A 21,802-nucleotide genomic window follows, 5' to 3' on the forward strand; every position below is an offset into this window, starting at 1 on the left:
AACGTTGAGTTTAAGAACTGCAAAGACATATATACAGGTATGTTTAAGGCCATCAGAAAATTTAAACTAAAACTCTGAACACTTATTTTATATGGTAGAAGCATTGCTAAAATTTATTCTAAAACTGGAGAGCTTAAAAAAAAAATACTTTTTCATAATAAAAGTCTAATGGATAATGACTAAAATTTAGCTTGAGACCAAAATTCCAGGTGTACTTTGATTCACTATTTGAACACTTTTTATAGAAATGAGAACTGAGCCAGTTACACCCATGTCATTGTTTTATAGACATTAAAAAGTGAGGGGAAACAGAGCGTGGCTTTTAAAATTAATAACTGCAGCAAGAGCAAACAATAAATTTAATTCAGAACCAAATGTGAAGTTAGGCTGAAGTTTTCCTAATACAGTTCTCTTATGTGCTGCTCAGAGTGGCTTTAGGATGTGGATTTTGGAAAACAGATTTCCTTCCCTCCATTAAGGCTAAACCCAGAGAGCCACAAATAATTTTAATAGCATTATATTCAAGAATTGAGTTTTCAAAGATTGAAAACTTTTCCTGTCCCATCCACATGGAAAGCAGATGGAATATCACTGAAACACGTTTTAGAAATTAAAAGTCTAATTCACAGTGACAAACCTCAGCTCCAGCTACAAATTTGTGTCTTCAAGCATCCATTTCCATCTTTGCAAACACTTTAACCAAGAAGTTTCACATAAGCAAGAGACATAATGTGTTTTTATCCAAGATGGATCCAGCAGCCTCATTACCTGGGCTGGTTAATGAGTTCTTGAGTCCACCATTATATCCACAGATTTTTTTTTAATAATATGAAGTTCAACCACTTTTCAGTATCATTTGTCATCTTTTCAGTATTTATCTACAGTTAAAACCTCTTCAGTAACTTCTCTCCAAAGTAGTCACTCAAATGCCATTTGGGGAAAGAAGGAAGCTCGATCCATTCTCCAAAGACCTGTAACACAATCAATCTGCCTCAAAAATAAGGTCAGGACATTCTGAGAAGACACATTAAGTTCTCTGAGAGTTTCAAATCCCAGCAGAACGCATTTATTGGTTAAAACAAGAAGCCAACAATCCTCTTCCAACTACTCTGATTGCTGAGATGCAAAAGGCAGTATCTTGAAAAGAAAATAGGAGTTAAGTGAAGTTTAGAATGCTCCACAGCAAAATCCCAAAGTTGTACAGTGTTCTTAATATACGCAGGAACAACAGAAGTAAAATTCAGGACACTGGCCTCAAGTATGAGACAACAGCTCTGATTTCTAAGTTTTTAAGTTTTAGGATGTCCAGGAAGAATCCGAGTTCCCCAAACACAGTAACAATAGGTATAAACATCTGAAGTAATTGAGTGATTAATACAATTTGCTCAAGAAACCTTGAATTACAGCCAAGAAGCAGCAAGAGGCTGAAGGCAGAGGTTTGTTCTCAAACACACCCCACTGCACGTTATCACAGCCCAGATAACAAAGGCCCTGCCAAAATAAAATTCTCAGGGTAGCTGTATATGCAAGAAGGCAGCCAGAACTAGGCTCCAATTCTCCCAAAAACACTTCTTGGAAGAATCAGGTAAAACCACCAAAAAGGTGCAACTGCTGTGTGTACCTGCAGGCTCAGACACAGCACTGTGTTATCCTCACTCTCTCCAACACAGGATGTTTCCCCACAGGATAAACACCTCATCCTGGGCTCTGCAATAGAAGCAGCCTTGAAATCCCACCACTTTGCCTCACGATTAACTTCTTGTAACAGTCTTGGTTCAAGATATGACCTTTTTTAAAGGAAACATACCTAGGAATGCTCACGATCAGGATGGGACTCAGACCCAGAGCCAAGCTACAGAGTAAGGATAATCTGGAGCTCCCCTGAACAGGCCAGAAAAACAGTGAGTGGACCCATGTGCCACAGGGTGACCCCAGAAGAGCTTTCGCTACAGTTTATTAGATGAGATTAAAGGAGTAAGTGCAAATTCCCAGCTTAAACACCTCTCATGGACTTGTTCCTCCTCTCCCTCTCCCAGAAAACAGCAGAGCAGCTGCTCTAAAGGCTGTTCTCACACCAGAAAACGTTTACAAACTTGTCAGGAGGCCCCTTATCTACCCGATGTTTTATTTTAAGTTGGAAAGAAACCCCAAACCAACCCCCAAAACTTTCAGTGGAATGTTCTGATCCATTCAGGAATCTTTAATTCAATATGCTGCATGTTTACTGCCCAACTACAATCAGTTACTTAAGGAGCATTTGGTGTGCAATGGGAAAAGCTGAACATCTTGTGTTCTACCAACCATTTAAACAGGAAGCTGATGCACAAACAAGAAAAAAATAATTAAAGGAATTCACTGTTTTCCTACATCAGTTCGACATTAAAAGGTTTGTCTTTTTATTTGTTTCCAGTTAAAAAACAGTTGGGTCTATTATCTCAGTAATAACCTCCTAAAAAAGACACAGAACAGCAACTTCTCCCCGGCTGCAGTTTTTGGATTGTGATACTGGTACGGAATGTTTTTAGGCCTTGACTCAAACTGCTGCTCCCAGACATCAGCACCGTTTCAGGATGCCTGGTGTGGAATATTGTCTTCACAAACTTATCACTTCCCGCTGCAAAACCATTTTTCATTTGTGCTCTTCACATAGGACATGGAAAAGTGAGATCACCACCTATTTGTACGGAGTTCCAGGTTGTTCCACCACGAAGTCAAAACATCTGACTGCAAGTTCTGAAAGTTCTGAGTGAAAACAACCTTGAGTTTTGTATAGAACAGTTAAACAACACGCAGCTGTTCCTTAATTTCACCTTTCAACAGGCAGGAATTATTTGATGAGCAATATTTAACATAGAGTATATAGCACTTTTCTTCTCGCATGTGCTACAGAATGCAACAGAACTACCAACACCTCTATGGAGGCAGCATCAAAATATTCTCCCCACTGCAGAGAGAGTGCATGTGCGCAGAAGGCAGGCACAAGTGATTTTTCCAAGGATTATACCACAAGGATGCAGTAAAACTTGAGTAAGACTTGTTATTTTCCAGCTCCCAGGCTTATGCCATTGCTTTTATACATCGCTGCCTTGACGAAAAGGAAAAGTCCACAAAAATAAAGGTTTCCCAGAAGTCACAGCTAGTAGAGTAAAACCAGGAAAACAGGAGGAGGGTTTACATCTAGTCAGGAAAAGAGATTATTAGGGAGAAAAAAACCCAAACAAATAAAAAACCTTATGAAATGTCACCCCATCACATGGAATCTGTTTCAGTCGTTGAAAACCAGTGTTCCAGGATACAATTTTTATAAACATGTTTTATTTGTCTTGCTTATACCATTAGAACTGTAACTGCTGGCTGTCATTTCCCTTCAAAGGGGAAATCAACTCAAACACATACTGGTGCTTTTCAAAAGAGAGCAATTAAAAGGGCAGCAGCAGCAGCGGGCATTTGAGATTTCTTCAAACCTTCAAGGCTGCAGGAAAGACAAAAGGACATGTGACCAAAAGTGTTATGATTATCCATTAGAGATTTCCATCAGTACCGGCATCAGTTATTTAGGTGATAATACAGCAAGGTCAAGTATTAGTGACAGACAATGTGCAAGTCATAAGGAATGATAGAGAATACCAATCCTTACAAAAGTCATTGCTATCAAAGGAACTTAGAAGTGTTTCAGAGAGATACCTAAATACTTCACATCAAATATACAGTGGCCATCCAGATTATATCTCACATTTGTTGCAAAATTTTGTTGAAGTGCCAAATCAAAGCTTTGTTTTTGGGTTTTTTTTCCTTTTCTCCTAAAAAAAAAAGTTACACAGTTACATTAGCAGTTATGCAAGCGTTCTTAAATCCTTAGCCACAGGATTCAGGGCCCTGGTGAGGAGGAGGCTGCAGCTAAGGGTGTTTCTTTGTCAAAAACTGGCTCTAAGCCCATCTGTCTATTGAGGGCAATTGCATCACTACACATCTTTAACTGTTCAGTGCTTCAATTTAATAAGAAAAAGCTGAAATGCAGTTGCTCTACCAAGCCACACTTCACCTTTTCCATCCTTTCATGGGCACATTAAGTTTTGTCAACTGCCACCACAGTAAATATTTATGAATTTACAGATTTTATCCCAATTTGTTAAATCGCTTTTAAATGTCAGAAGTGAGTCTTTACTTTTTTCCTGCCACTTCAGTTAACCATGGAGATTGGATCACCCTGGAAATTGCCTTTTTTTTTTTGCTTTACTCTTAGCAAGGGTGAGGAATCTGAATCTCATGTGCAAGGCTCAAGATGATGCTTAGGACAGAACATGCAGAGTAAACATTGTTTCGTTCCTTTCAATATCCAGGTAATATAAAGCTGGCAACTGTAGTCCTGTCATTATGGGTAATGAAAATAGTCCCTTTACAACAAACTTCCTGTAAGGGAGAACAAATAGATAATAACTCTTCTGGTAACATGTATTGTACACTGGCCAGCGTGTTTTTGGCGTTGAATGTGATCCTGTGAACGTGTTTAATTCACTTGCTGAGCGTTCATCTGAGGCATCCCTCTGTTTGGTCTTGGGGGTCCTCCACGACCTGGGAAACACAAAAAGGGAGTTGAACTATGAAGTCTGAGCATTTAAAAATATTCCTAAATGTTCTGATGTAAACTGGGCTTCCTAAAATTCATTACAATTGGGCTTCCTAAAATATATGGCAATAGTAATCAAAATAAAATTTAAAGTTCAACTACAGCCTCATTATGTCTGTGGGTTTTTCTGTTTTGTTTCCTAAGGCTTTCATTAATAAAAAGCAGGTAACTAGTTCTGCTACATTTAAAGTGTCAACAGCAATTGCTGTTTTAGCCTCTTTTCCAGGAATTCCTCATTCAACAGCCAACACAACTTCCACCACAAGTTCAAAGGATCCCAGTACAATTCAAGTCAGCAGGGTCCTCAAGAGGTTCTCCAAGACCCTGCTCAAAAGCAGAGTCAGCTCTGAGGTCAGAGAAAGTAAACTTCAGTTGTGAACTGCTGAGTAAGGGGTGAGGTTGGTTTCTAAATCCAGAACTCTGGAGTTGGATCAAAAACTTCCATTCAGCCCAAATCAATTATTCACTACTCAGGAAATTACCTCTAGGAGCTCCCCGAGGTCCACTTTGTCCAGAGCCACGTTTGAAATTCTGTTGATATCCATCCTGAGGCAAAGAAATTAAAAAAGTTATGACATAAAACATGGGCACTGTTATTAATTGCAAATAAAATAAGGAGCTTTTAAAGCAGCATACACTGACAAAACATCTGTGACTTCAACATGCAGCATTTTATCAGTCTGCATTAATCTTAGAAGAATTAGTTCTTACTTCTACTAGTGCCTAGCAGCTGTAATAAAATGTGCAATGACAAATGCTCTCTCCAGTTACAGGATGTGTTGCTCAGTATAAATAAGAAATGTAAATAGATGTATTTAGTGTTTAAATTTTTCAAACTACACTGAGGCAGTTCGTGTTCATTACCAATAAAAGAAGTCCTTGGCAGAGTTTTCACTAATAGATTTGAGTGCTTTTGTTTTTTCCCCCACACTGTGGTCTCTTACCCGCTGGTAATTTGAGTAATCCCGAGGAGCATTGAACTGGGGCTGCGTATAACCACTGTTTGGAGTGTTGGAAAAGGAAGGACGGTATCCATCGTATCCCCCTAAGGAACAGGGCACAAGTCTTTCACTTGAAAATGGGAACTTACTACTCGACTTTCTGCTACTGTATAAAGAAAAGCAGTAGCGGGATTTTAACTAAACCTGAGCAAAAACCCCCACCCCTTTAGCAAGGGCTGTTTACCTGCACGTCAAGCAAATGTTTGCAACGTCAGGGTTAATACTATTACAAGAAACAAGAACAAAGATCTAGTAAGAACTGGGAGGAAAAAGCAATTCAGTGCATTTCTCTGGTAATCTGAGGTTTGATTTACAGAATATTCAATCCAGAACTAACCATGATACTAGGATCTGTATCTAACAGCTGTGACCGCTGCACTCATACTACAATCAGTTGTATTTTTATTATACAGGTTTCTTCTCTATTCCCCAGCCACAGGAGAGGAAAAGAACATGGCAGATAGTACCTGTGTCCATTAATCTAATCCCAGAACACCTGACAAGGAAACCATCTCTCCCTCCCATTCTAACAATGACAGCCACATATAATCATCTACAGGAACCATGAAAATCCTCTAATTTACTCAACTACAGCATCATTCCTCCACTCCTGTCGATTCCCTCAGAGTAGTGACTTTGACACTCTTTTGTTCTTACACTTCTACATTACCCAGTCTCTTCTGACTGTGGTCAAAGCAGAATTCTAAAATACACTACTTCTACTACAAATGGAAATAAAAACATTTTTGAACCATCAACTAGCATTTAAATTCCTCACTTGAAATTCTGTTGGTTATTTCTGTTATTTGCTTATACTTGCAGTAAATACCTAATACATCCCAATATCCTCGTAGGATATCCAAACACACATCTAAAATTTAAGTTGCTTAACTAAAGCAAGCGGTTTTATTGCTACACATTTCAATATCACATAGAGATACTATTACAGTCTAACAACAGCAGGTCAGCTTAACATTTGCTACAGAGGTGCACATTCAGAGAGTGCTTGTGCAGCTGCTCACCTCTGAATCCGTTGGCCGGTCCCCTGTAACCGTTCATGAGCCCCCGGGCCCCACGAGATCCCCCACGGGACACCCCTCGGCTATTGTAGTAAGGCTGGCTGTTCCTGGGAAACCCAGTGTTCTGCTGGGGAGGTTGCTGGTGGTTGCCTGCCACCTGGTGAGTCTGGTCTGGGGATCCATGGTAAGTACCAACCACTGCAGTGCAATGGGAGGGAAAAAAAAGTAGTATTAAGTCTGTATTTCTTTATGTTCCCACATATACTCCCTTCACACTCAATATTCAGTTAGAGAGGAAAAGGATCTGGATCTTCTTTACTCAATACCCAGTATTGTTACCACTTCACCCTTGTTAACTCTGTCTGTCTCTGCATCTGCAACTTTCATCTCAGTGGACTCTGGATATAGACTTGATTTTTTCAAGCTGCTACCCTGGAAAGCATTTTGCCTGCTGAATTCAAACCCTGTCTCACTGATTTCACCAGAAGGTTCTGGCCCTTTGAAAACCTTACATCATCTGTGAGAAGCAGCCCACATTTGCTCTCACTTCTGCCTTACTATTCTATCTCCTGTATAAAATGCCACCTCAAATAGCATAGTTTTTTTAAAAGCAAGTTTAAGGATCTTCCAACCTTGTACTCTGCTCTACTGCTTCCACTTTAGAATAATCATGTTCATGCTTTTTTTAAACCCAGAGAAAACCCAATCAAATGGCAAAATTCTTTTAACAGCTGGAAGTAAGATATACTGAATTTCACACTGTTGGATATTCAAGCTGAGACAGAGTAACAAAACTTGGTATTGTCAGGGGAAAGCTTTGCAAGACTAGGAACATTTGAGAACATGTGACATGCTTCGCTCCATCCTCTAGGCCTTCACAGCCTGAGCACCTGCTCTACATTGAGGCTGTTGCCATCCTAGTTTTTGCTAAAAGAAGTTTACCTGTCTGGAGTTGTTCTTGCTGAAGATCTGATTGTTCTACTTGGTGAGGTTGACTGGAGAAACTCTGGTTGTAACTGGCCTGGTACTGATTTTGCTGCTTAAGGGTTTCTGGCTCATTAACAGGAGGAACAGGTGCATTCATGTTGAATACCTGTAAAGGCAGAAAAATGGTTCTCTGGTCCAATTAATCTTTACAACTTTTCACATAAAGTATCAAAGTCTAAGAGATGTGAATAACCAGACTATTCTATGCAGCTACATGACTGATTCCAACAAAATGAATGACCACCAAAAGAAGAATTATTTGATTTAGTTTACATTATTTTATCTTTTTATTAATTATTATTTACTTACTGTTTGCATGGATTGGAATGGAGCTGCATTGACATTGATTCCGCTGCTATGCAAAGGCTTGCTGGATCCAGCCTGGAACACCTGGGGCTGGGATGCAGTGGGAAGTGATGATGAGGATGGGGTCTGGTCTGCATTCAGTGACATTGAAGCCTAAGAATGAAAAGAAAACAACATTTTAGCAGCTTTTGAGATACCAAAAAAAAGTGGCAATGCCTGAGCTTCAGCTCTACAAATGACTATTTTCTATTTCAGCTCAACAGCATCATTTGCAACAGCACAATAAGAGAGGAAAAACCTTGCAGCCTTCTCCCTAGTTGACTTGAAACACAACTAGAAAAACTTAAGAAAGGAAATGTATTTCCTGGGCTAACTGCTGGTCAACGTAAAAATCAATTCACATTTCCTAAGCCATCATCAACACCGACACTCACAAACTAATGCTGGCACGCTGAATGTAACTAAACAATCTTGCAAATTAAACCTTACTATGAAGGACTTACTGGTCACAGACAGGCTCAACATTCTGAAATTGAAGGGAACTGGAGCAGCCCTACTAATAGGCAACTAAAACTACCACTTTTTACAAGGAAACATAGACTAATATTGATATCTGCCAGGAGAGTCCTTCCCACCCCTCTGACACCTGACTTGCCTGAATCTGGTCAATTGATTCTTTCTGTGGCCGTTGCTGTGCTGTGTGATAAGGCTGATACATGTGTTGGGAGGCTGTATATCCCTCACTTGTAGAAGAAATCAAGGGAACCTGACAAAATAAACCCCAAAGTCCCCAAAAGTCAGCTGATGCTCACCCACAGTTTTATAGAAAGTATCTGACAACCCCCAGCACGGGTGGTACTCTTTAGTCCAAGTCTGTAGAGTTCTGTTTAACCAGCAGAATTAACCACCTCATCTTGACCAACATTCTAATATGAGCTCATACAGAAGTGGATAAGTGCTGGTTTCCCATGGATTGAATCTGCTCAGTCCTCTGCTCCTTTAAAGAGTCCAGTGAAAACTCCAGCCAGCAAAGCAGAGGACTTTGCATTTAAGGGTATGGGGATTTCAAGAGGAAACTGATAAAACTGATGGGGCTGTTCACATCATGTTGGAATGTTCAGAAGGAAAGACTAAGTTTAGCTACTGCTTGTAAGATCCTCAAGAGAATCGCTGGCAGCACTGGTTGAGACAAGGAAAATAAATTTAAAAAAAAATCCCACTGGATTAAGTCACAGATATCAGTTAAAAGTAAAATAAAAGTCAGTGCAGAGAAAACCCTCTGCCAAAAGAAATTATTCTACGCCTACAAAACAACAAAAGGGGAGAGCACTAACACTTCAGGAGGTACTTACAGAGGAAACTCATAAAAAAACCCTCACTCCTGTTCCTGTATGAATGAGTGACAAACCTTGCAGCTCTATCTGGATAGGACAAAGCAGGCAATTTATACTGCCAGTACTCTGAGATACATAAGCTATCCAGATTTTTTCTTTGGCTTTCAAACACCTACAGGGATCACACCCATTCCTCAGAGATGCCACATGGTTTAACACAAAATTAGGAAGTTCTTTAATCACTAGACAACTCAGTAAGAAACTGAAGCATCTTCACAAGAAGGGGACCGTTTATACAGTACAGAATCAAGTTTAAGAGGTCCTACCTGAAGCTCAACTGAAAATACCATTCAACTCAGTATACAACTCCAGTATAAAACACAGCCCAAAAAGCAACTGGGAATAATCCTTAACGGACTAAGTGAATAAATCAGAACAGTTAATCCTTTAAATCTATTCCTGCTGACACTCACTTGAACAGACACAGGCTGCCCTTTAACTAAGTTATTTTGGTTTTGGCCTTTCTGTTGCAAATAAATAAAGGACTACCTGCTTCTAGCTAAATTACAAGTATTACTACACGACTTAACATCAAAGGGAACACTACTAGGCAAAGGTAAGACTCCATTACTGAGAATCTGCAATGTCTGCAGAGCACAGAATCTACCCAGTTACACTTCTTAGCAACAATGCTGAAGAAATAATGGAGATAACCAATTTCCCAAAATTAGAACTTTAACTTTGAGTTTCTCATACAGTTAGGAATTAAATCCTTTTGTAACAGTAACCAGGTTGAATATAAAGCTCAAATCCAAAATAAAGTGTACTAAACATTTTACCTGTGTAGCTTCTGGTTGCACAGGAACTTGAGTAGGCTGGGCAAGTCTTGACTCAGCATGAACTGAAAGAAAATAACTTCACTTACTATACAATCAAACCTTTTACAGAACAGCATTACTGTCATATCTGCTTCAGTTATCTGAAAGCCAATCATCATAAGATGATGAAGCCTTTAGCATGCCAAAGCTATACTCAAATTACCAACTCCATGCAAAGAACATTTTTTTTTAGTTGTCCAAAATAATCCAAAGCAAAATTGTACTTTGCTCATTCAAAAAAAAATGTTTCAGATGTTCCACATTTCTAAGCAAAACCTATAAGCAAGTGAGAATTGGAAGACTAAAACTAGTATACCTTTCTGAGAAAAACACACTTGACCAGGATTGTACCATTACTTGTGGTGATCCTTTTACTCTGCAGCAGTAACTGAAGCATTTTTAAAAGATGACTTGCAGGCTTCCCCAATATTTATGTTTAGGATTTACCATTACAAACCTGGAGGGCAAACCATTTGTGGCATGTCCAAGCTCTGTGCTGGGTTCATGGGCTGTGCAGATACAATGGCAGGATCAAGTGTTTGGTTCTCAAATTCCAGCATGGAGTCCTGAAGGGAAGAAATTAAAAAGCAATTAAAAAAAAAATCAAATCCAATTTACTGTCTGTTAAAAATACGAGCACTCAGAACAGAGAAATACCTGCATGAAGTTGTAGGGGCCCTGCATCTGGGCCATGAGGTCCTGTACTCGCTGTCTTCTCACCAGAGGATCTGCCTGAGCCACAGTGGGGAGTGTGTGAGGTTCAGGAACAGGAGGAGATGTCGCTTGTGTCTGTTGCTGCAGCGAATTTACAACCTAACAAGAGACAAGCAACCAACTCAAATTTCAGCTCCAGTCAACACAAAAGTGACTTGGTAGTTCTTGGAATTTATGGCTATTGCCTAACTCATTATGGATGGAATTACTGTAGTGATGTTGAAGAAAAGTACTACATCCTACAGTCATGCCAGTATCAGTGGCAGCTACTGATCTCAGCAGTCACAGGATTATAGTGCTCTGTTTTCTCTCCATCTACTCTTTTCCCCATTAATAAAACGTTTGTTCAATACTAGGGGGATTTTTTATAGCAGGATTTGAGACAGCAATTTATTAGTATTTGGAAATTTAAAGAAAGGTGGGGAGGAAAAAAGCTTCAGAAATATGCACAAATGGGGAACAATTATTTTTAGTAAGTGCAAGTGGAGCCAGAATTTTTGGGTCTTTTTTAAGACTTCAAAATGGTCAATTTTCATAGCCACTTTTATCCTAGCAAACTGATTTACTGTCTCAGGGAACAGCAGGCAGCACTGCATGACAAAGATTGCAAGGCAGCACCATGGGGGGACACCAGAAGCCCAGAAGCAGAAGCACAACTCACAGTGGGCAGGAAAGCTCAGATTTACCAGACAGATTCCAATATGGCAACACATCAAATGTGCAACAAATACCACCTTATCAGAGACAGCAGAGCCACCAGGAAAGCTGGACATGAGCAGCTGAGAACATCCATCATCAAAGAGTTTGAAAACAAACAGCAACAAGGACAGCTGAGCTGCACAAAGGAGCACTTGGATGTCCCTAAACCAGTTTAGCTTTGAAGCAGCTCCCAGAATACAGAAGTGCCCTTTTCATGTCAACAAATGTCCTTTAACAACACCATTGTCAATAACTTGTCTATCACTTCTCTATTCCCATGAGCTTCTAATATTAATAATCTTCCAGATAAACAGGAATGCCTTAAACTTACAGTTGCACAGGATATAAATTAGGATACATGCACCTGAAAGTTCAAAATATTTATGTGAAATACTTGATTTCTCATTAGAACTGCAGGAGACAGACTTTTGTACAGCAGTTGGGACACATGACAAACCAGTCCTATTATCACAGGTCTGAACTTTAAACTTCAAATTGCCACTAAAGCCTGTACTTTTTTTATTTAGATTTCTCAAAGAAACACACAGCATCTTCCAGTATTCCTACTTCTTGCTCACACTTCCAAACCTTTTTTAGATATGACAGTCTGCACATGCAATTGCCTCAGCTCCAGTGACTTGATCCCTGACCAAATCCCTAGCCATCTGTAACAGAAAATATCAACAAAACTAAAAACTAACCACAACCTATAGTCCCTTTTCAAGATTCCCTTCAGATCCAAATCACTGCTATTAGCATCCACAGAGAAGCAATTTGATAAATCCCATCTAAGTACCAAGCACAACTGCTCTGGTCTGTCACACAGTCCCCAAGTTTCACAATCTTAACTGTTTCCAAATAAAGAAATAAAAAATTATCTGAAAATGTTATTCAGATCACATATAGAGACCTTTGGCACATTACAGAGTTTGAAAGTCAAAGAAAAAACACAAGCCAGATCACTGGGTGAAACTTGAAACCATCAGCTACTTGTCTCCTGCAAAATTATTACCAAAAATACTCTTGATTATTTAAGCACTATCATTAAACTTATGAAGTCCAAGTCATTCATAACAGTATCTTCAGGATAAAAATACAAGCTGATGGAATCGTCAACAACACACAACAGGGACAAAATGTTATCATTTTCCTTTTTCACCAATAGTACAGTACGAACTTCAGATGGTGCTTCAGATTCTAGATCATCTTTTTCATCACTCCTCTTTTAATGTCAAGAGGAATCGTTAGGGCCTATTCCTTTAGTCTTATCAGCACTACCAGGTACTCTGACCTAGTACAATCATAGTAGGATGAGACTGCTAAATAAATTTCAAGATGAGTGTGTTCAGTTGCCAGTGGACAGGACAGTTCTAAATTTAACAGCTTTCTAACAGTGCTGCATGAAAAGGTACAGAGATTACTCAAATAAAAGGATCATTACTCAAAAATCAAATTATTCCTGACCATGCATGTCCATTGATCCTGGGGACAGTGCAGCACAGCACAACTTTATTTCAGGAGAGCTGAACCTGTCAGTAGAATAATATTTGACTCAAACTGTAGGCTCCCCTCTGACACCCTGCCCTTGACACTGGCAGCAGAAAGAGCTGCCAGACACAATCAGGAGACTGACAGGGGGAAAGGGAAAACCAGAAGCTTAATGAGACCACAGACCAACCAGAATGAACTCGTATTCTGACAGTCTGAGAACAGGTTCCAATTTGACAAAAAATCCATCCAACCAACACTCCATAATTTAAGACAGAGAATTTTGCATACAAACAGATTCAGGTTATTCCTTTTTACAAAGAAAGCACTTAAAAAAAATCAATTAGAAGCCCACCAAACAACAACACAAAACCCCATAAATTCTATTACCAGTAAAGGACATATTCACCAAAATGAGAACATCATATAATCCAAATACACTTGGAAAATTCACAAGCAAATTCTTTAATTCAAAACTTCAGAAGGTCCATACAAAAAATGTCCTGTGAGACACCATCACTTCTCAAACTACAAACATACCACAGAAATCGTGACTGTATCCCATCTACTGAAAAAGAGATGAGTTTATGATATCCTTCCTCCTCAGGAACAACTATGGAGATTTTCTGAGCAAATGTTCTCTTTCAGCTTCCAAAATTCCCAGCTATCACTCTATTAATGCCACAACCATCTTGAGCTGAAGAGCACAAAAGCTCTGTACATTGTGCACCAAGAGCTTCCCTAAGGACAAGTCAGTTGAATTCCCATGAGAAATTGGACTGTGATGCCAGTAAGGGCAGTAAAACCAATGTCAAAGAGAGATATTCTCAATTTCCCCATTTATGTTACATCTGAGAAAATAAGGTTCTTAATTACAAAGAAACAGTCTTCAACTCTCCATTTTTTACATGATTCCTTCTTACAATGTCCAAGATACTGGGACAGAAAGGACAACCTCGGTGTATATTCTTTGTATTGTTCTATGACAACAAAGCTCAGACTGCAGACTTAGCAGACTAGTAAAGATGCATGAAAAATGAGGAGTTTCTGAAATCTGAGATACAAATTTACAACCTGAATTGTGTCTTCATCCATAGCATTAAGAACTACAGAGAACTGAGCCACTCTGGACACTTGGTGTAAACACAAATATACTATGGGTGTAATTCAAGTTAGATTGAAGCCAATCAATTAATAATTTTAAAATGCTGGCCTTTTAAGAATATTTCAATTGAGCATGACTTTTATGTGTGGCTTGGAGGGTTTCTTCAGTTTTTTAAAAAGACTTCTTAAAACACATTCAATAGCAGTGATATTTTTGGTTTAAGTAAGGGAATGGAATACTATGACAATAAACTACCAAAAGTTCACATCCATGGTAAAGTTGTCTGGTTAGTTCTAGAAACCTCACACCCATCCTTAGTTAAATCTTTCAGTGGTCCTGAACACCCTAAGATACAAATTTCAGCCCAACTCCATGTAAAATCAGGCAGGATCAAAATGGCTGCTCTCTTTTTCACCACAAGATGCTGAACATTTACTCTACTCCTACACTTAAAACAGCCTGAAGACACCAAAGAAGAGTCTAAAAAATTGACAATCTGGACTTTGCTGGTAAAGTGAATGAAAAAATGAAATTTCCAGCACCTGAAAGGTGCTGCTCATACTTGTTTCTAACAGATGGACACAAATCACATTCCAACATATTAAACATTTGAATGACTCCATGGGACTTGTCCTTTCCAGCACATGAAGAACATAAATTCTAGAGCATAAACCACTGAACTGGGAATGGATCCCAAACCCAGTGTGCCACAAACACAAGTGACAATCACTCAACTGCAAAGAAGTAAAAGTGAAATACTTGAGGAACTGTAGTTCTTGGAAACAGAGACGACATACAAGCATATTTTAACATAAAATTATGCACATAAGCAACCTGAAGGAGGTTATTAGTTGAGTTACTAATTTCAGCTCCCTCTCCATGGACCTGCTCAATGAAAGCACAACTATGCCATGCTGTCAGCAGCTGGGCAGATAAACTTGAAGTTCTGTATTAGCAGCTAAGTTCTCCTAAAAAAAAGGCTTCAAAAAACTATTTCAAGTCTTTTTTTTATGCCCAAGACTTTTAAGTCCTGTTTTCCCAAGTAAGCCACTAATGAACAAAAGCAAGTTCTCTGTAAACTTAGCCAGACTGCATGAGTTTTATTTCTTTTTATTTTAGTTACTCCTGAGCTAAATATGTAATTAAAGAATGAGTGGTAAGTCCAAGCCTACTTAAATATATGTATTTTTTTTATATATTGGGGGAGAAGGGATGCAATACTAAAACCTCTCATGAATTGTGAGCCAGCAGAAACAGGGATTGCAATTTTACCTGCAGTACACAAGATCTTACCTCAACCGTTTCAACTGTCCACTCATCTACCTGTTCCTTCTCACTACTGCTGAACTGAGCCTCTGCCATGAATTGTCTGTTTACATACTAAAATAAAAATAAGAAAGGGTATGAAAGTAAAAGTAAGTGGCATTAAAGGTATACAAAATGACAATCTTTCCAGTGAATAATACCTCAGTTGATTCAACTTCAGTTGGTTCAGTAAATTCTTCTGCTGCATCAGGTTCTGTAAGAAAAAGAAATACATAATTTATGTGGGAAAAACCCACCTTGTATGAGAAAATCAAACAAGAAAACCAAGCAAAAGACCCAAAGAGAAGACACCCCCCCCCCAAAAAAAACCAAACCCAAACCAAAAAAAAACCAACCCCAACAAACCACAACACAATCCCACAAAAACAAACAAACAGAAAAACCCCACCACCCACATATGTTACAGATCAAGAAGATACAAAATTAGATGAAAAATGCTCTTCTTGTATCTAAGAATGAAGAGAAAATGTCAGGGGCAATAACAGAGAACTAGTAATAAAAAATAACCTCCAAGTTTTGAATTAGCAAGAAAAAACCCCACATTAAATTCCTGCTGGGGAGAGTCATGTTCAGCTACCCCAAGCTTCTATTTTCTCCATATTCCAAAAGGAAAGAAGTAATGATTTCTTCCTAAAATTGGATACAATATTCCCAAGTTTAAGTGTGTAAGCTTGAGACTTTACTTCAAAACTGTTCCCTCGTAACAAAGGATTAAACCGGTGGGAATGACCGAAAAATGGGAAAGCCTCAGGCAGGCAGAACTTTAATTTGCAATGTAATCATTGTGAGGAACCCAGAGACAAGCCAGTACAACACAAACACCTCACTCCCAGGCATCCTGATGTTCTTACCAGCCTCTGCCACAGTGTCTTCTACTGCAGGGGCAGGTGCTGCCTCCTCCTCCTCACACAGCCCGTTCTGGTGGTTGTAGGTGCTGTCGAAGTAACTGGTCTGAAGGATCCGTTCAACCACCTCCTTCAGGGCTTTGTCTAGGAAAGTGCAAGTGAAAGATTAACACTAACCCAATCCTAATCATCTCTGCCTTCCTTCCCTAAGATCACAGAAATTTTACTACCCTTTTGCTGGGGAGATGTTGCTGTCCCAAGCTAATGCATGACCACTATTGTTACAGGACTTCTTACTAGGTTACATTAAATAAATCAGTAAATAACCCACTTTCTTAAGGGCAAGATTAACCTTAAGAGCACATAATACTCCTCAGAAGATTTGTGAAACACTTTGAAGTGTTGTTTTTTTTTTTATTTTATTTTATTTTATTCCTGCTATTAAAAAAATCATCTCTGGTTGCTTAGTTTTCAGTTTGGAAAGTTTTCAAAACTCACTGAACTTTCAACTGTCTCTGACTTGTTTGTAATTTCCTCATTAAAAAAACATTACTGTAAAACAATTTCTTACAAAACAAATTTACACAGGTACCACCTTTGTGAAGGTTCTTCCTCTGTGGTGAAGTGGCTCAAATCAGCCTTTGAAAACAAAACCACTTTCATTCAATGCCTTAGATGAGTGGTTGGGCATCTTAACCCAAAAGAAATCAGCCACACTGGCAAGGCAGCATTACTGGAGATTACTGTGGAGATTTTTATTTCTGCAAAAAAGCAGACCACTGGCATGATCATACCCTGGTCTGCAGAGTTCATCAATGAAAATATGGCAAAACCAGAATGCTTTCTGCAGGAGCCAAGGGAGAGAGAACATCCCACTAATGAAGGCCATTAAAGTTTATGTATTAGATGTTATTGACAAAGCTCCTTGTTCTCACACAGGTTTCCAGAAAACAAAGAATTGCTACTAAGCACCACCAGCAGCAGAATACTGCTGAAACAGCAGGTTAAATACTGAGTAATGCTGTGTCAGTATGAAAAAATACACTACACACTAAGCCCACACTTCAGAAGTTATTGTTAGTCCAGTCAAGATCTGAAAGAAAAGCAGTTACTCTAAAAACTCACAAAGACAAGTAGATGTCTAAGTTCTCTTATATCAGAAGTGTATTGTAATTCAAGCACAAATTCAGTGTGCTGTCTCTCTTCATACTGAGGCTACACTTACAGGTCGTTCCACAAACTGGTTTTTCTTTCCCTTCCAGTAAGTCCCACAGGTGAACAGATGCTTGCTCATACTGCTCATTCAACCTTAAAAAATAATTAGTAAGAGTTAATTTCTCACTAAATCTTTCAATTACTACAGTAAATACATGAGGTGACTGACAATTAGAAAGAAACGCTCTTTGCTGTAACCCTACCTCACGTTCATGTCTCGTTCAGGGTAAACCAGCTTGTAGAACTCATCCAGCATTGTGAGCTCCTCCTCTGTCAGCACTGGGACCCCACTGGAGCCTTGTTTCAAGTCGCTGCGAACTTCATCGTCCCCCAGCTTCTCCAGAATGAACTGCAGCTCCAGCACAGTCTTTAAACGCTTCTGCTCAGCCTCCTCCCGCATCAGCTGCTCCCTGCGAGCTGTCTTCTTTATTGTCTTCTGGATCTGAGGGATCCCAAGGGAAAAACAGATTGGCAATGGCTTTTATTGCTAAGAAAAGGTACAGAGATATTCACCTATCCCATGATAGGAGGAGGGATTCATTGGAACTACCAGGAGAGCAGCTTAAAACAGAGAAACAAAAGTATTCTTCGTTTTTTCGTGTACCACAGGAGGGAACTCATGGAATGTTTTGCCATGAAAGGCTGGGGAGATAGATGGGATCAGCCAGTTCAAAAAGGGTTTAAAGGAATTCTTGGACATGAGGTCCCCAGTCAGACACTACAGGGAACAAATCTGCATCTACCCTGGCATTCTCACAGATGCTGGAAGGGAGTGGATGATAATCATCAGCCTTGTGCTCTGCACTGAACCTTCTAAACCTGCAGTCACAACACAGGTCTTAAATGCAACACTAGTCTGAACCCACAGGATGTTTCCTCTAATCTTAATCTAAGTATCCCAAATTCAGCTTGTTTCCTTTTTTGTTTAAATCTTCTCTTTCCAAGAATGTAACTTGTGACAGTAACTTTCTCTCTTTGAAACATCTAAATTTCTTTTTTAACATCAGAGACATATTTTAAAATCAACTGCATGAGAACTAACTATAATCAGGAAAAACTGCAACCAAGTTTGAAAGCAGAGCACCAATTTGGGTTCACTGACTGCTGTCAGCTGACCAGGGAAATGCCTCAGGACAAACTTGTCCAGAAAAGACAAGTTCTCCATTACTAACATTCCATAAACATAGATGGAACCCTGATGCAAGAAAAGCCAAGGAACAGCTTGGCTTAGAGTCCTACAAATTTACAGTCAGAACAAATGGAGAAAGTTGTTTGTAACATGTGGATGCTGATGCCCTTCAAATTATCACATAGTCTGTTCACAAACTAAATACACTCATTAGACCAGTCTGCTGCACTAACACCCGCTGCACAACCAATTCTTCCAGTGTTGCTGCTCTTCCCATAACTTTTTAGAACTGATTTCTTGATCACACCTATTCTGCATCCTTGATGAAACACCAACCCAAAAGATTACTCGTTTTACTAGTGTTCAGTTCACTTATCCTTCATGAAAATAATCTTGTCTCAGACTGTAGTTTCAGACTATTTGCAACTAACAAGACAGGAAGAATCTTGTAAAAAAGGAAATGCAATGCTTTCAAGTGCTGAGACTATACCATGTCAAGAAATGAAAGCCCTCAGTCACCTGGCAGAGTCAGAAGCAGGCCTGTGAAATCCTTTCTTTAAGAAAATTGGCAGCAAGTGACCACCTATAACATTGCATGACAGGCCTGTTCTGTGATCCCACTGTTTTCAACACTTATTTTTCTGTCAGAAAATTATGTCATTATTCTTGTTTCCATACATTTATGTAGTGCATTAGGAAAATCTTTTAGAAATCGTCTTCAGAAAACCTGACACCAACTAATATACAGAATAAGAGTCAAACATACAAGAAACCATGACCAATTAATCTCTGTAAACAGAGGTGACTACTGACTGCACCAATGAAAAGGAGTTTAAAGCCCAAAGGTTTGGAAAACAAACATGGTACGGCTTGATCTTTACTTACATCTTGGCTCAGAGCCATGAAACTCCTCTGCAGTTCTTTAGCAAATTCCAGATTATTTGTCACTTCCTGGTATTTTGACACTGCATCCTTAAAAAAAAATCCAGAGAAAACCACAAGTAAATGTAAATCATCACAAATAGAAAAAAAACCCCACAGACTTTTAACAAATAAATCCCCACATTTTTAGTTGCTAAGTGAGACATAGCATCCCTGAATAGGACTGCAACTATGGTAAGTAAAATTTTGATTTTCCTGGGCTTTCTCAAGTCTGGCAGTCAAGATATTGCCCTCCTAAAACTTAATCATGAGCATCCCTCCTCAACATGACACGTCAGTTCTCTGCCCTGCTCCTCAAACAGCAACCTTTATCTTCACAAGATGCCATTACACAATAAAAATACACAGATATTTCAGTTTTCAGCTGGCACAGAAGGGCCCAAGTGAGGAAGCCCTGGCAGATGAAAAGAGCACATGGACCAACGGAAGCAGCTCATAATCTTTCAAGTGTCAACAGCTGCAATAGCTGCAAGTACCTTTTTTTTGCTTCACTTTCTCAGTGTTAAAAATCATCAAGAAAACACTTGATTACTGAGCATCTGGTAATCTCAAGTATCAATATGCATGTTTGCATCACACAACTGAATTTAAATTCTTATCTGTTCCGTATTTACAACAACTGCAAAACTGCTGTTGAACTGAGCTCTCCAAAAACCTACTTTAAGAACCAGCCCCAACAAGAAGAGAAGCAGCACAGAGCTCATCTAGAGCTCCACATCTGCACTGAGAGCTGGGACAGACACACGGACAGAGCTTATTATTGGTCTGAGCTGCATCTCTAACTAAACTACACAGGGGAAGTGAAATCCATCCCTTCCCTCCCGTGCAAGAACACAGAACAATTTAACAGAAATCTGGATAGTATTTTTTTGCTGTTGTTTTTACCAGTTGATCTTGATTCAGACGTTCTCCCTTGTTCATTCGTTCCTGGTAATCATCGAGTTTGCTCTGAAAAGCAAGAAAAACGCTGTTATGAAGAGTCTAAATCCAGTTACTGCCTTTTTCTACTTGTGCCAACAGAATTATGTACTGTAATATTCCAGTAAACAGAGTAATACCTAACACAAGCATGAAACTGTCATGTAAAAAGACCACCGAGAAAAACTGTCTTCTGGGTTAAAAAAATGTAAATACTTCCTAAGGGATAAATATTTTAACCTTTATTTGGTTATCACAGTATGTCTTCATGACTAGAGTGAATTTCTAAGGAAATACACATTCCTGCCAAAGGGAACACCACTCTCATACACATTTCCTTCAGTCTAAACATCAGAGAGTTGAACTGAGGTCTGAGTTAGAGCTCATTACCACTGTATCTCTACACCACCAAAAACATGACTGCAAACCTCCACTGTCAACTCTATTAGGATTCAGAACTGTAATTCTCTGTAGTTGCTCAGTTAAAAGAGCTGTTAAGAATTCAAAATAGTTTCTGATCCTCTGTGAAGAATGCCCACCAACACAATTCATATTAATAGCTCTAAAACAGTTTCCTTCAAGAGCATTAAGGACTTTTTTTTCTTCATGGGAAGAAACTGAAAAAGGAATCATTAGGCTAATTTTCAGCAGATCTAATCTGCTTAAATAGAAACTCATGCAGAACACTGACATGACCAAAAAAGCAGGTAAAACTCCTGCATGCCCAACACAGAGACTCTACAGGCTAAGGAGAAAGGGTCTTCAAAAGGAAGTAAAGTCTATAAGAAGGACATACCTAATTATTAACCTGTTTTCATCATTTCTGTATTATCACACGATTGTATTTTGCATGAAATTTGCCTTGATCTAATAAAAAAGTTAGTAAAATGAATCCTTAACTATTATCTTCCCAATCTAGCATAACATGAAAAGTGAGAGGAACACCTAATTTTTGATGTGAAAGAATCAAACCCCTGATGCAACCACTGTTTTAGGGTTTATATTTCCCACTGAGTGACTTTTTTTTTGGTTGCTTTTGGCCTTTGTTTCATTTTACTGATAATTTTTTAGTTATTTCAACTTTTATGCTCAATCTCAGATCTTACAGAAAGCTCAAAGTCTGTCAAAGTTTACCAGAAAAGCCCCTCTTATAAGGTATTTGATGCCCAGCATCACTTGCTGAAACACAAGCACCCTCATGAGACTCAGGCCTTTTGATGTCACCTAATGCCCAGTTTATTTCTTTGGAAGTCCTACAGGTCAGATACA

At 39.0% G+C, this 21,802-nt stretch overlaps 1 protein-coding gene across 2 annotated transcripts; it reads right to left on the reverse strand.

Moving 5' to 3' along the window:
• Positions 1 to 2,372: 2,372 nt before the first annotated feature.
• Positions 2,373 to 20,591, reverse strand: CAPRIN1 (cell cycle associated protein 1). Of its 2 annotated transcripts, XM_018081813.1 has the most exons (16): positions 20,501 to 20,591; positions 19,559 to 19,645; positions 17,748 to 17,986; positions 17,555 to 17,637; positions 16,336 to 16,473; positions 15,625 to 15,677; positions 15,452 to 15,538; positions 10,810 to 10,965; positions 10,610 to 10,718; positions 10,114 to 10,175; positions 7,944 to 8,093; positions 7,590 to 7,740; positions 6,651 to 6,845; positions 5,572 to 5,672; positions 5,110 to 5,173; positions 2,373 to 4,572 (listed from the first exon to the last, which is right to left on the reverse strand). In XM_018081813.1, the coding sequence occupies exons 1-16, from the start codon at positions 20,534 to 20,536 to the stop codon at positions 4,508 to 4,510; spliced, it is 1,776 nt and encodes a 591-aa protein (XP_017937302.1). In that variant the 5' UTR covers positions 20,537 to 20,591; the 3' UTR covers positions 2,373 to 4,507. The 2 variants fall into 2 exon arrangements, with proteins under 2 accessions (XP_017937302.1, XP_017937303.1); XM_018081814.1 differs by lacking the exon at positions 15,452 to 15,538.
• Positions 20,592 to 21,802: the final 1,211 nt, after the last annotated feature.

This window comes from Manacus vitellinus, unplaced genomic scaffold, assembly GCF_001715985.3.
Source record: "Manacus vitellinus isolate BGI_N305 unplaced genomic scaffold, ASM171598v3 scaffold_57_pilon, whole genome shotgun sequence".
Classification (NCBI taxonomy): Eukaryota; Metazoa; Chordata; class Aves; order Passeriformes; family Pipridae; genus Manacus; species Manacus vitellinus.

Excerpts from the sequence above, each read along its gene's own strand:
- CAPRIN1 (XM_018081813.1), bottom strand. The coding sequence starts at position 20,536 with ATGAACAAGGGAGAACGTCTGAATCAAGATCAACTG. Across the intron at positions 15,539-15,624 it reads CTGAAGTTGAATCAACTGAG|TATGTAAACAGACAATTCAT; the intron begins GTATTATTCACT and ends TTTTTATTTTAG. Across the intron at positions 5,174-5,571 it reads ATTACTCAAATTACCAGCGG|GATGGATATCAACAGAATTT; the intron begins GTAAGAGACCAC and ends TCTTTGCCTCAG.